The following is a 14,851-nucleotide window of genomic DNA, read 5'->3' on the forward strand; positions in this document are numbered from 1 at the left end:
AGAGAAGACGCAGCTGCAACTTCGCTTAAAGCCTTTGAGCCTGGGCGCAGCCGGGTACCGGGTCGCCGTCAACGCGGAGCCGCTGTTTCCTTGGCCCGTGCCTCAGTCAGCCTGCCCAGCCATGGCAGCCGTCGCCGCAGCCGTGAATCTGGTCCTTGAGCTCCCCGTCCGCCACTGATCAGCCGTTAAGCAGCCCGCCCGCCTGCCGGCCCGAGCCACCGCGGCCCAGGCTCCGCATAAGTTTCCGCCTCCGAAGAAGCCGAAGAGAAGGCGGGGGAGGACGGACGTGGGGAGTCGGGCACCCCCGGCCCAGTGGGCCCTCTCGCCTGCGATGTGGGGGCGCTTCCTGGCCCCGGAGGCCGGCGGCCGGGACAGCCCCGGCGCAGCCCGCAGCTTCCCGGCGGGTAAGGAACCGGGCAATCTCCTGCCGGGGGTAGGGGTGGGCTTAGACCAAGCCATCTAGGACCCCGCCGCAGCTCCCCTTCTTCCCCAGGCCTGACTCACACCCAGCCGCCTACCCGACCCCACCGCTCACCCGCCTGTCTGCCGCGTTTCCTCACCGCTCCCCTCCCGCTGCCACACTGCGGCCCGGCGCGCTGACATCTGGCGGCCCTGGCCCCGGCCTGCCGCCCCGCCTGTCCCGCATCCCCGCGCACCGGCCCGGCGCGGCGCCGCCTCCCAGCCACTTCGGTCGCAGCCCCGGTGCCCCCAACTCCAATCTCGCATGGGCCGCCCCCTGTTAGGCTTTGTTTCGGTCTTCTTTTCCCTCATGGGTTTGTGACCGATTGGATAACGGGACTTGCCTGGGGTTCGCGGACATCGGGTTGGGAAGGTCGCTGCGACCGTGTTGCAACGGTGGGCGCGCCTCGGAGCGCCCGCGGGCGGGCAGGGGTCTAGTGAGCCCCCGGGCGTCCCTAGCTTCAGTGCGCGCTGGTGCTGGGCTGGGCCCGCAGCCGCTACTTTCCAGCGCATTTTGGGTTTGGAGGAGGCAGATGGTGGTGCCTTTGCTGTAAGTGACCCCCTAGGGAACTTCAGCCTCTTCACTGGAAACGGTTGTCTGGCCCACAGCCACAGTGTATGGGAGGACACTGCCCTACAAGAACCTATTGACCTTTGAGCAGTGGGGGTGTTTGCTCATTTTCCACTCTGGCCCCCTCATGGAAAATTAGGGGTTTGTGGTGTTCCGTGGGTGAGGGGATCTCGTGGTCTCGTGGGTCTCAGACAGCCATTTCATGCCCGCATCGCTCAGAAGTTGCGTAGAATCAACCAATTCGGGATCAATCTTGTCCCAATTTAGGTTAAAACAAATCAGGCATGGGTTGCCTGTGACATCTAACAGAGAAGGTCATTCTGGGCACTTTAAATCTTACTTGAGTTTTGGACCCCTTTGAGAAGCTGAAAGTTGCAGGAACCCTTTATGTTAAAAATACCCATACGTACATACACAAGAATTTTCCTACAATTTAAAGTGGTCCTGAAACCCCTATTAAGTAACCTTGCTCCACAAAGTGAGGTCGGTTTGTATAATTTAAAACACATTTTCAGAGTTATTTACAAAACAAAGCAGAAACAGTTTGGAAAAGGATCTTTGCTACTAATACTCTCTGCTGTATATAAAAAAAACAAGCAGAAATCCAATATACTATTAAAATTCCAGATAATGCAATTTTATATAGTAGTTTAGAAAATTTTGACCTTTTCAGGTATATGTAAAATTTTAAACTTGGTTTAAAATTATTCTCTTACATTTAGTCTTACAACACTTTGAGAAAGATTAGAATTTAATGTGAGCTTGAGTTGAATACAAAACAAACATATATATAAAGTAGGGAGTTATTTTTTTCTGAAATCTTTAAGCGTAAACAGTATTTAGGAAGTTTGTGATCCTTATTGAATATTCACAAATCCTGCAATCAATGTAACTGAAGTGAGATACTTCATTATCCCTAGGGGCTGGAGGCAGTAATTTCAGTTTTATCTGTACATGTCAAAGCCATCTGTAATATTTTTTGTAACCCAACCTCTTAAAATTTATTTGTAATAATAGCTTGTTGGAGGTATATCACTGAAGCAGTATGTCCATTTTTCCGTTGTTTATATGAAAAAGAAAACATTTTGGTGGAGTTTAGAAGACTTAAGTAAATACAAACTTTAATACTATATTGCAGTCTTTAGACTTTTGATATGGCATAGAACATAGTGGAAAAAGGGACTTTATAAATATTACCCAAGTTTAAAGAATTTGGACAGTAATCTTTACAAAAGTTTATATTTTACCTTTGATATTGGTAAATCAGGACCTATCTTTTCAATTAAATTGTTTTGAAATCCTGTTGACTGTGTGGGTTAGGCATTTGGCTGCTAATCTCAAGGTCATGGGCTCAGAACTCCAGCCACTCTGTGGGAAAAGATGAGGCTGTCTGCTCCAGTAAAGATTTAGTCTTGGAAACCCTATATAGGGTGGCTATGAGTTGAGTAAACTAGATTGCAGTGGGTTTAATTGGGTTTTGGGATATACTGAGAATGGATTATTATATGCTAAGTACTGGACTTTGAACCACAAGGTGGTGGGTGGTTTGAGCCAACCAGCCGCTTCCAGGGAGAAAGATGAGGCTTTCTGCTTCTTTGAAGATTTAAAGCCTTGGAAACCCTGTAAGGGTCGCTGAGTTGGAACTGACTCTAATAGCACTTAACAACAGAGATGTAATTATTCATTATGTTTTTGTATTCTCTACTTGTGCAAAGATAAGTATAATTATTTTTGATGTTTTAATCTGTAGTTAACAAACTCAAATGTAGTTTCTTTAGTCAATGAGCAGATGGTGAAAGTCAAGATGATGATCTCTGAGTGATTCATGTGGGGATTTTTTACGTTCTTCATGAAAATTAGGAATTTTTTTATTTTTGAAATATTATCTATATAGCTTTTGACCGATTTGAGCAGTTTAGGACTTGTTTGAAAAGAAAGAGTATCAGTGTTCTGATAAGTGTATATGGATCTTTTTGGTCTTGAAAGCCAGTGTGAAGACAGGGATAAGTAAATCAGTTCTGATGGTAAAGTGAATTTAATCTCAGTGTAGGAGCTGTTGTTGAGTCTCTGCCTTAAATATCTGAAACCTAGTTTGCTTGTTTATACAGTTATGTAACTAGATTAAAGGGAAAGTTAAAGATAATTTAGAATCAGCTTTCTAATAAATCAGAGGAAACTTTAAGGAAATGACAGTAAAAAACAAATGGGAATAATAGCAAGTTTGGGTTGGAAATTTCTAAACTTTTGGCCTTTTCTTTAGGATGTAATTTTGTTTAGACATTACCCAGTTTTCCATCTTTACAAAAGAGTAAAGTGTTAAAAAATCAAAGTAAAATGAATTCGTATATTTCCATGCAAAGAGAAAACAGAAGCCCTTTAACTTATTAATGAGTGTGACTAGAAAGCTAATTTTTCATAGAACAAATAGTATGTCTTCTGTGTGCTTGATTGAGTACATTTGAGATTATCGTATTGTTTAAAAAGTATACTAGTTTCAAAATTGCATGACGGATGAATGCATTTTTCTTATGCTTTGAAATCTGTTATGATATTTTGACTAATTATTAGTACTTTTGTTGTTGTTTCTAAGTGCCGTTGAGTCAGTTCTGACACATAGAAACCTTGTATAGGGTTTCCCAGGAGCAGCTGGTGGATTTGAACCACCGACCTTGAACTTAGCAGTACAATGCTTATCCTGCCGCGCCACTCCTTGTTATACTGAATTTGTTCCTTTCTAGAAATAGTACTTTAGTTGATTAGTCTTTTAAAATATTGGGATATTTAGCCTTCAAAACATTTTGATATAGGATTTGATACCTTTAAAGTATGCTAAAAATAAGGTATTCTAGAAAACACTTGAGCTGAAGAAATATAATTTTTTCATTGCCTCCAGCTTTAATTCTGCCATTGTCATAAGGTGCTTGGTGATGTCATAGTTATAGTGGTCATAACTGGTATGATTGCATCCAATAAGTGTTTTCAGACTAACAGTGGTTCTGGATTAGATGGCCCTAAAAGTACTATGGTAACAACCGACCATTCTCTTTAACCTTAACTAAATTGGACACATTTGTTCATACCAAGTAGTGAGTGATAGGTGTGGGATTCTGAAGGGGGGTGGAGATGAATCTCAAATCTAGTGACAGCTGCAGTGAAAGGTACTTGGTTACTAATTGGGATTCAGTAGATCCTTGACTTGATTAAAGCTGTTAAAGTAACCTGAGGCCAGTCAGCAAGTGTTGAGGTGATCATCTGTAGTGTCAGGTTGTGAATATTTATGTGTGTTGAGAAAAGTTTATAGAACCATAATTTTTCTGAATGCAGAAAATGTGTATATGTGTACTCTGAGAAGATGAGGACTTGAAGTTCCTAGGTATATTTCCAAGCTTAACTTAATTAGATTCCCCAAATTGTTTAAACGTGAGGAATAAGATCATTTAGATTGCTTGTAAAGCTACACCCTGAGGACCACAAGGTTGGTTAGAACTGCAAGGTTTACGGTTCAAACCCACCAGTTCCTCCTTGGAAATCCTATACAGGGTCACTGTGAGTAGGAACTGTCTTGGCACTTAAACATCAACAAGAAGGATATTTTACACTGGCAAAGTAATATTCTAAAAAAAAGGAGTATAGGGTTCCATATCTGGAAGGCCCCTGGGTAGCAAAAGTGGTTAAGTACTGTGGTACTGCAGGATAATGTGCTGGACCGCAAGGTCAGTTTGAACTGCAAAGTAGGTGGTTCAAACCTACCAGCCACTCCTCGGAAACCCTGTACAGGGTCGCTGTAGGTCAGAACCGACTTCATGGCACTTAACAATAACAACGCTAGCCAAAAGAGGCACTTTGAAAGACAGACCTGACAATCTGCTTCCAAAAGCAATTCTACTCTGTATACCTAGGGTCACCATGAGTCAGAATCAACTTGACAGCAACTAACAACAATAGTGCTACTTGTGTTTTAAGAACGGGTCTCTTCACTATTCTACATATTTTATGAGTAGCAACTGGGGTCTTAAAAGTTCATGAGTGGCCATCTAAGGTGCAGTTTTTGGTCTTTCCCTGTGTGGAGGAAAAAAGAGTGATGAAAATTGAAGATGTTTGATAGCAGTTAGTCCAATGGACTAAAGAAACATTGAGCATAAGTCTGTATGACCTGAGACCAGAAGGACTAAATGGTACCCATCTGCCGCTATCAACTGCTCTGGGATCACATTAGAAGGTCTTGGTGAGAGTTGTAGAAAATGTGAAAGAAAACTCAAAGTTATATTAAAATAAGACCAGCTATATTGGTCAGAAAGAGAATGGAGGAACAAGAGAGTATGGCCCTTGATCACATTTCAGGTCTGAACTGCACTTACCCTTGTGGCTCAGTTTTCAGCCTTGCAGTAGGTAGATATATAGGGGGACCAACAGCATTGGTATGAGGTATGTGTACCCTAAATAAATGGTACACATACTTCACACCAATAAAATGGTCAATCATTCAAGAACAAAATGGCAGGATTTACCTAAGGACAAAATTCAGAAAGGGGGGAAAGATGAATGGAAACAGTCACAGGGAGGAAGTGGGATAGGGTTGTTACATTGAGGAGATTGCATTCATTGGAATGAAGTATATGATTTGTTGAATGTAGAACTGATGGTCTTTTCTGTAAATCTTCACTCAATTCACAATAAAAAGTTAGAAAGAAAAAAGTATGAGTCTCTTTCCATCCAGAACAAAGAAGAATGAAGAAAACAGTAAGACCAGGAAACAATTAGTGGTTTGGACTAACTGACTACATAAACCATAGCTGCCACTGACCTGAGCCCATTGATGCTGCCACTTTGCCAATCCATCTTACTGGGAGTCTCCTCTTTTTCTCTGACCCTCCACCTTACCAAACATGACATCCTTCTCCAGTGACTGGTCCCTCCTGACAATATGTCCGAAGTATGAGAGACGAAGTTTGGCCATCTTGACCTCCAAGGAGCACTCTAACTGCACCTTCTAAAACGGATCTGTTGGTTCTTTTGGCAGCCCATGGCACTTCCAATATTCTCCTCTAACACCTTAACTCAAAAGCATCAATTCTTCTACGGTCTCCTTTATTCACTGTCCAATTTTCGCATGTATATGAGGTTATTGAAAATACCATGGCTTGGGTCAGGCGCACCTTAGTCCTCAAGCTGACATCTTTGCTCTTCAACACTTTAAAAAGGTCTTGTGAAGCAGATTTGCCTAATTCAGTATGTTGTTTGATTTCTTGACTGCTGCTTCCATGAGTGTTGATAGTTGATCCAAGAAGAATAAAGTCCTTGACAGCTATTGTTACTGGGTAACAATAGAGAGAGAAAAATGTGGAACTAAGTTCAAATTCATAAAAATGATCAGATTTCTTAGTTTGATAGAGAGTAGAGAAACCCCAAGACTATGGCCCTCCCTAACTTGGAATGGAAACTATTCCTGGAGATAATCTCTCGGCTACATAAAAGATAGGCCTATAAAGTGAACAATATAACACCAGAGAGGAACATGCTCCTTAGAATAAAACTATATGAGATGAAAAGGACAGCATTTGACCAAGAGCAAAGTTAGAAAGACAGAAAGGGCAGGAAAACCATTGTCACGGAACAATTTATGTATATTTTGCTGCATGTGAAACTAATTTACACTGTAAACTTTCGCTGAAACCACAGTTAAAAAAAAAAAAGAATGGAAACGATCAATATAAAAAGGGTGCTAAATTGCTTTTTATATCAATATTATCGTTCTGGAGTCCTGGTGTGGTTTTGTGGGTTAATGAGCTGGACTACAACATCCATTTGAACCACAAGGTCGGGTCTAGCTCACTAGCAGTTCCTCGGTTGCTGTAAGTTGTAACTGACTCAATGGCACTTAACAACAATTATCTTTCCATTCTCTGTTTTTCTTTATGTTCATTCTTTTGATAAATATTAAGTGCTAGACTGTGTGCCAGATATTAGGCTATGGGGGTGCATCATTGAACAATAAAGAAAAGGGCCTTGTTCTAAGGGATCTTACGTTTTAATGGAGAAGAGACGGTCAATAAGTAAGACAATAAAATAATTCTAGTGTTAAGTACTGTGGAGAAAAAGAAGGTAGGTGAAGTGGGAAGGGATGGCAGAGCTACTTTGGGTAAGCTGATCCTGGAAGATCTCTCTGAGGAAGTGACATTGAGCCGAGGTGTGAATGATGAGAAGGGACCAGATGTAAGGGGAGCAGTGTTCAAGTGGAGTGTAAAGCAACATCAAAAACTGTAAAGTAGAGATGAGTTTGGTGAGTTTAACAAGAGAAACCGGTGAGTCTGGACAGTACTGAGCAAAGCAGGGAGAGGTGTGTGAGGTGAGGAAGGCTGACAGTGTGAGACATTCCATAGGAGTTTGGATTCTTTTCTCTGTGAGCGAGGAAGTGAGCTGTGAAAGGACAGAGAAGATGCCCATTCATTCTTTCACTGAAAATACACTGCCTACTATGAGACAATTGTTCACTGTACTGGCTACACAAAACAGGCTTTCCTTTTGTGTGTGTGTGTTTATAGGCCACTCCTAGCTGTTCTCTGGGGGAAGAAATTAGGGCAAGGAGATGAATATCAGTAGTTAGGTGATGTTGAGTTGCATCTGACTCATAGTGACCTTATGCACAACAGAATGAAACCCTGCCTGGTCCTGCACCATCCTCACAAATGTTAATGTTTGAGCCCATTGTTGCTGCCATTGTGCTAGTCCATCTTATTGAGAGTCTTCCTCTTTGTTGCTGACTCTCCACTTTACTGAGCATGATGTTACTTTTCAGGAAATAGTCCCTCCTGATAACATCTGAAGTATGGCCTCAAGGAGCATTCTGGCTATACTTCTTCCAACATAGATTTGTTTGTTTTTTGGCAGTCCATAGTACTTTCAATATTATCTAACACCAGATGCATAAATTCAAATGCATCAGTTCTTCTCCAGTGTTCCTTACTCATTGTTCAACTTTCACATGCATATGAAGTAATTGAAAATACCATGGTTTGGGTCCGGCACACCTTAATCCTCAAACTGACATATTTGCTTGTGAACACTTTAAAAGAGGTCTTGTGAAGCAGCAGATTTGCCCAGTGCAGTATGTCATTTATTTCATGAGTGTTGATTGTGGATCTAAACAAATCGAAGTCTTTGACAGCTTGAATCTTTTCTCCATCAATTATGATATTAATTTATTGGTTCAGTTGTAAGGATTTTTGTTGTCTGTACATTGAGGTGCAATCCATACTGAAGGCTGTAGTTTTTGATCTTCAACATTAGGTATTGTAAGTCCTCTTCACTTTGAGCAAACAGGGTTGTATCACTTGCATATTGCAGGTTGTTAATGAGTCTTCCTCCAACCCGGATGATGCCACGGTCTTCATGTAATCCAGCCTTTAGGATTATTCCCTCGGCATACAGACTAATTAAGTATAGTACCAGAATACAACCATGGCACACATCTTTCCTGATTTTAAACCATTCCCCTTATTCTGTTAGAATGAGTACCTCTTAGTCTGCATGAAGTTTCCTCATGAGCACAAGTTAAGTGTTTTGGGATAGCCATTCTTCGCAATATTATCCATAGTTTGTCATGATCTACCCAGTCAAAAGCCTTTGTATAGTTAGTAAAGCACAAGGAAACAGCTTTCTGATATTGCTTTCAGCCAAGACGCATATGATGATGTCAGCAGTGATATCCCTAGTGCCACATCCTTTTCTGAATCTGACTTGAATTTCTGGCAGTTCTCTGTCAATGTACTGGTGCAAACATTTTTGAATGTGGTAGGATCGGCACTAGACTGGAGACCACAAGTTCAGCAGTTCAGACCCACCAGCTGCTTCTCAGAGTCACTATGAGTTGGAACCAACTTGACAACACTTAACAACAAGTAAAAATTTATTTGTCTATGACATTAATGATGTTTGATGATTTTGGCATCCTGTTGAGTCACCTTTCTTTGGAGTGGGTACAAATATGAATCTCTTCCAATTGGTTGGCCAGGTAGCTGTCTTTCAATTTCTTATCATAGATTAGCGAGTGAATCCAGTGCTTCATCAATTTATTGGAAGATTTCAGTTTGTATTCCTTCACATTATGTAGCCTTTGGGGCTTTTTGCCAATGTCTTCAGTACAGTGTAGACTTCTTCCTCCAGTACCATTGGTTCTTGATCATTTGCTGCCTCTTGAAATATTTGAACATGGACTATTTCTTTTTGGTACAGTGACTCTGTGTATTCCTTCCATTTTTTGATGCTTTCTGCATCATTATTTTGCCTACAAAATTGCAACCAGAGGTTTGCGTTTTTTTTTGTCAGTTCTTTTAGCTGGAGAAATGCTGAATGTGTTCTTCCCTTTTGGCTTTCTAACTCCAGGTATGTACATATTTCATTATAATTTTTCCTGTGGAATTTTATGTTAACTTCCTTTACCTCATTTTTTCTATTCATTTTAGCTTTTCTGCACTCAGAGCGAGTTTCAGAGTCTCTTCTGACATCCATTTTGGTCTTTTCTTTCTTTTCCTATTTTTAAAATGACCTTTTACTTTCTTCCTGTATGATGTCCATGATGCCATCTCACAACTGTCAAATGTTCAATTATTAGTGACTAATGCATCAAATCTATTCTTGAGATGGTCTATAAATCCAGGTGGGATATATTCAAGGTCATATTTTGGCTCTTCTGGACTTGTTTTAATATTCTTCAACTTCAGTCTGAACTTGTGTATGAGCAGTTAATGTTCCACAGTCTGCCCCTGGCTTGTTTTGACTGATGTTACTGAGTTTTCCACTGTTGTTTTTCCATAGATACAGTCAGTTTGATTCCTGTGTATTCATTCCATCTGATGAGGCCCATGTGTTTTCAAAAAAGGTATTTGCAGTAAACAAGTTGTTGGTTTTAGAAAATTCTATTGTTTGATTTCCTGCATCATTTTATTACCATATAAAATAGAAATTTCTATTTATATTACCATATAAAATAGAAATTTCTATTTATATTACCATATAAAATAGAAATTTCTGTTTCTATTTTAATGTATTGCACACAGTACTTATGCTCCTAAGTATCAAAAAAATGAAACAGAATAGAGGAATAATTAGCTTACTCTGCTTCCCTTAAAAGTTAATGACTGCATAAATAAAAGTCCTGGTGTATCCCTGTGGGATAAAGTACTGGACACAAGGTTCAAACTCACCAGCTGCTCCTTGGAAACCCTATACAGGGTCGCTATGAGTTGGATCCAGCTTGACGGCACTCAGCAACAGCAGCAACTTCGTTAATTCAAGAAGGTTTATTTTGATTGGGTTGTTTATTTTCTCCTGAGTGAGAAAATTACTTTTGGCATAACTTGCTACCATGCAGAATATTTTCTTTGTTAGGTGATGTTTTGAAATAGTTGTATTTCATTTGGTTTTACTTCTGCACATTTGTACTGGCTTCTTAACTACCTCCCATTAGTCTGACTGCACTTCATGTTTCAGTTTCTGAATAGCATGAAAGGCTCTGTTAGATAATATGGACCTCATTCCAAATGGCTGCCAAAAACAGCATATCATGGAACCAGAAGATAGGACTTTTTGATGTGTTCTCACACTGAAATTAACAGACATGCAATTTCTTCATAGAAAGAGATAGTCTTATCTATCCTAACCTCCTTGAATTTTGTGTTCTATGTAATGCATACATAGTGAATGCTTATTGGTTTAAATTCATACTTTTGCTGTTGAAAGACAAACCACTTATTGATTCATTAGTTGAGGTAATTTTAACCCCAGATTCAATCAAACGAGTTTAAAGTCCTTTTTTGGTAGAATTGAAAACAAGGAATTCAGAATCACATGAGAAGAGAAATATTCATATACCTTTTGTGTATGTTTGTTTTAACTAGTTTATGAGTGTGCTTTCATGTTATCTTTTTATATTTAGGAAGTAGAGAACACTAGTTATTTATTGCTTAAAATGTGGTTTAAATATTTAAATTTGTTGTTGTTGTTAGGTGCCATCGAGTCAGTACCGACGACTCATAGTGACCTTATGCACAGCAGAACGAAATACTGCCTGATCCTGGGCCAACCTCACTTTTGTTGCCACGCTTGAGACCATTGATGCTGCCACTTTACCTGTATTTTATTGACTGTACAAAGACTTTTGATTGTGTGGAGCATGACAAGTACAAAGACTTTTGATTGTGTGGAGCATGACAAGCTGTGGATAGCATTGTGGAAAATGAGTTTTTTAGAACACCTAATTGTGCTCATGAAGAACTTGTACATAGACCAAGAGGCAGTTGTTCGAAAAGAACAGGGAAACACTGAATGGTTTGCAATTACAAAAGGTGTGTACCAGGGTTGTATTCTTTCATCAGACTTATTCAATCTGTATGCTGAAAAAATAATCCCAAAAGATGGATCACATAAAGAAAAAGGTGGCATCAGGATTGGAGGAAGTGAAGAGGACTTAAAACATTTACTGATGAAGATCAAAGAGCACAGCCTATGGTATGGATTACAACTCAATGTAAAGAAAACAAAAATCCTTACCACTGGACCAATAAACAACATTCTTATCAATGGAGAAAAGATTAAAGTTGTCAAGGACTTCATTCTTTTTTGATCAACTAGCAACACTTGTGGAAGCAGCAGTCAAGAAATCAAACGATGTGTTGCATTAGGCAAATCTCTGCTGCACAAGACCTTTTAAAAGTGTTGAAGAGCAAAGATGTCAACTTGAGGACTAAGGTGCACCCGACCCAAGCCATGGTATTTTCAATAACCTTATATACATGCGAAAGCTGGACAGTGAATAAGGAAGACTGTAGAAGAATTGATGCTTTTGAGTTAAGGTGTTGGAGGAGAATATTGAAAGTACTATGCGCTGCCAAAGTAACCAACAGATCCGTTTTGGAAGAAGTGTAGCCAGAGTGCTCCTTGGATGTCAAGATGGCCAAACTTCGTCTCTCATACTTTGGACATGTTGTCAGGAGGGACCAGTCCCTGGAGAAAGATGTCATGTTTGGTAAGGTGGAGGGACAGAGAAAAAGAGGAAAACCCCCAATGAGATGAATTAGCCAAGTGGCAGCATTGATGGATTCAAGTGTGGCAACAGGAGCAAGGTTGGCCCAGAATTGGGCAGTGTTTCGTTCTGCTGTGCATAAGGTCACTTATGGGTTGGTACTGACTTGATGGCACCTAACAACAACAACAAAAACAGTATGTAAATGATATAAACTTGCTTACTGAAAGTGAAGAGACCTAAAATACTTACTTATGAAGATCAAAGACCACACAGCCTTCTGTATGGGTTGTACCTGAGTGTAAAGAAAACAAAAGTCTTCACCACTAGACCAATAAATAACATCCATATGAATGGAGAAAAGATTGAAGTTGTCAGTGATTTCACTTTTTTTTTTTTAAAGTTCTTGTTGTGAACTGAGTGATAGTTTGCATGGGAGGACATCAGTTTTACACTCTTAGTTTCTTTGCAGAGATTACAGTCTCCTCCAGGCATCATCATTCAACAGTATTTGCCTCTATTCCCTCTCTTTTATTATGGGATGTAGACAAAAACACTCTGGAGTATATAATCATTTAAACAACTCAAGGGCACATTATGCAAGCCTGTCTCCTGGCTGCCAGCTCAATGACTTCATTTTTCTCGGATCAACCATCAACACTCATGGAAGCAGCAGTCAAGAAATCAAATGATATATTTTACTGCCTTTGGCAAATCTGCTGCACAAGACCTCTTTAAAGTGTTCAAGAGCAAAGATGTCAGTTTGAGGACAGTATGCTTGGTAAAGTGGAGGTTCAATGAAACAGGAAGACCCCCAAAGAGATGAATTGGCTCAGAGGCAACAGCAGTGGGCGCAAGCATAGCAGCAATTGTGAGGATGGCTTAGGACTATGTTTTGTTTTGTGAGTCATACATAGAGGTTGATGTCAGAGCCAACTCTGTCGTACCTGACAACAATTACATTGAGTATCTTTCCTGGTGCTTGTTAGCCATTTGTGTAGGGTTTCCAAGGAGCAGCTGGTAGATTTGAACCACCAGCCTTGTGATTCAAACTGGCTTTGCTGTCCAGTGCTTAACCTACAGTGCTGCAAAACTAGAAATTGAAAAAGAATGATGAAGTAAGCAATATCTTAACAGTTTTAAATATTAATGGTTATTCTTTCCCAAATGTTTTTGAAAAACCATGTTAGAATGTACTTCATTATTTTTGTAGTTTTGATTTAGCGTTTTGTGATAACAGCAGTTCTGAGGGTACCTTCCAAATTTATTTGTTATGAATTATTTTAAATGGTTGCCTTAACTGCATAAAGAGGTCAGTCTAAATAGAAGCTAAGCATTGGCTGTACTCATTATATATAATATTTAATATTTAATCTTATCCAAAATTATGTAAAGGTGTTGGTTTTAACTCGGCTTATTCTATTTTTGTTAACATGAATCATTTGTCCTTGAAAGCAAATTTGAAGTTGGTTTATGTATTATGTATGTATGTGTGTATGTTATTTTTTTAAAAAAATGGGTTCAAAGCCCAGTAGCATTTCTGGTTTAGAAAATTTTGAAACAGGTTAGAATGCTCTTTCTAGCTTTAAGTATGCAGATGTGAGTTGCTATATGTGAGTTGTGACTCTCAATATGCCCTCTGCATATTCGGAGATTCTCTTGAAGGCATCTTCTTTACTTTTAAGGTGAATAATTATTTTTGTAAACAAAATGCTAGGTGGCATATTACTATCAGGTCCAGTTTATTGTCATTGTTTCTTTTTCTTCCTAAGTAAATGATAAAGAGTGCATCAGAATCATCAGTTTGGCCATTTTCTTGTGGGTTTTTTTGTATTTTCTTTATTCTGAGGTTTCTTGCAGTTACATATTTAATCCACTGATCCATTTTGTAAAGGGTAATTTAGATGAAAATATATAGAATAATATATAAACCTATTTGTAAAGTGCTGTTGAATCCGTTCCAACTGATAGTGACTTTGTATAGGTTTCCGAGGAGCAGCTGGTGTGTTTGAACCACTGACTTTGAGGTTCAAACCAACCTTGTGGTCCAGTGCTTATCCTATAGCACCACACCAGGATTCCACTGCAGCACATTGTAATACACAGAAATCAGATGAGTGAGTGAAATTGTCTCTGTCAAGTCCTCTGGATAATAGTGCTCCTCCACTTCCCTTAGTTTCTCTTACATATAGGTAGCACAGTGCACAGACAAAGTAAAGGACATTAGTGGTCATCTGTATGCTAAATGTTAGCAAAACTTAGTGCATTAGTTTCTCCTAAAAATGTGGCGCCATAGGATAGCTATTCAACCTCAAGGTTGGTTTGAAACACAAGGCAGTGGTTCAAACTTCCAGCCACTCCTAGAAACCCTATATTGGGTCTCTATGAGTTGAAACTAACTTGCCAACACTTAACAACAACAAAGATAAATCTAATCCTAAATACAAGTTCTGAGATTTTTTTTCGAGCAACCTTCATTGTATTTGTGTACCTGCTGAGATGCTTGTACCCACTTAGATAATAGAGGTTGAAAGCGATCGTAGGCTTAATCCTCCTAGAATAAGTTTGTTTTATAAGAAAGTGGTGGTATCAGAGAGAAGGGCATTATGTGTATGTATTGAATGAGATATGTAGTCATAAATATGTTAATGAGAAATAAATAAAAATCAGAAGATGGTGAGATTGTAGATGTACTTGACTAAAAGGGAGGGAACAAGAGAAAGATTAGAAATTTAGAGAAGAATAGGGTAGAGTATCTTATGAGGAACAAAGAATATTAAGTAAGTAATACTAAGTTATGG

At 39.6% G+C, this 14,851-nt stretch overlaps 1 protein-coding gene across 1 annotated transcript in view; it reads left to right on the forward strand.

Annotated features, from left to right (window-relative positions):
- The first annotated feature begins 331 nt into the window (after window positions 1–331).
- Window positions 332–14,851, forward strand: part of CEP85L (centrosomal protein 85kDa-like) — a 159,794-nt gene continuing 145,274 nt past the window's right edge. The window contains exon 1 of the mRNA XM_006839889.1: window positions 332–404. Within this exon, the coding sequence (XP_006839952.1) occupies window positions 332–404 (73 nt within the window). The remainder of the gene's footprint in view (window positions 405–14,851) is intronic.

This window comes from Chrysochloris asiatica, unplaced genomic scaffold (genome assembly GCF_000296735.1).
Source record: "Chrysochloris asiatica unplaced genomic scaffold, ChrAsi1.0 scaffold00027, whole genome shotgun sequence".
In the NCBI taxonomy this organism is placed as follows: Eukaryota; Metazoa; Chordata; class Mammalia; order Afrosoricida; family Chrysochloridae; genus Chrysochloris; species Chrysochloris asiatica.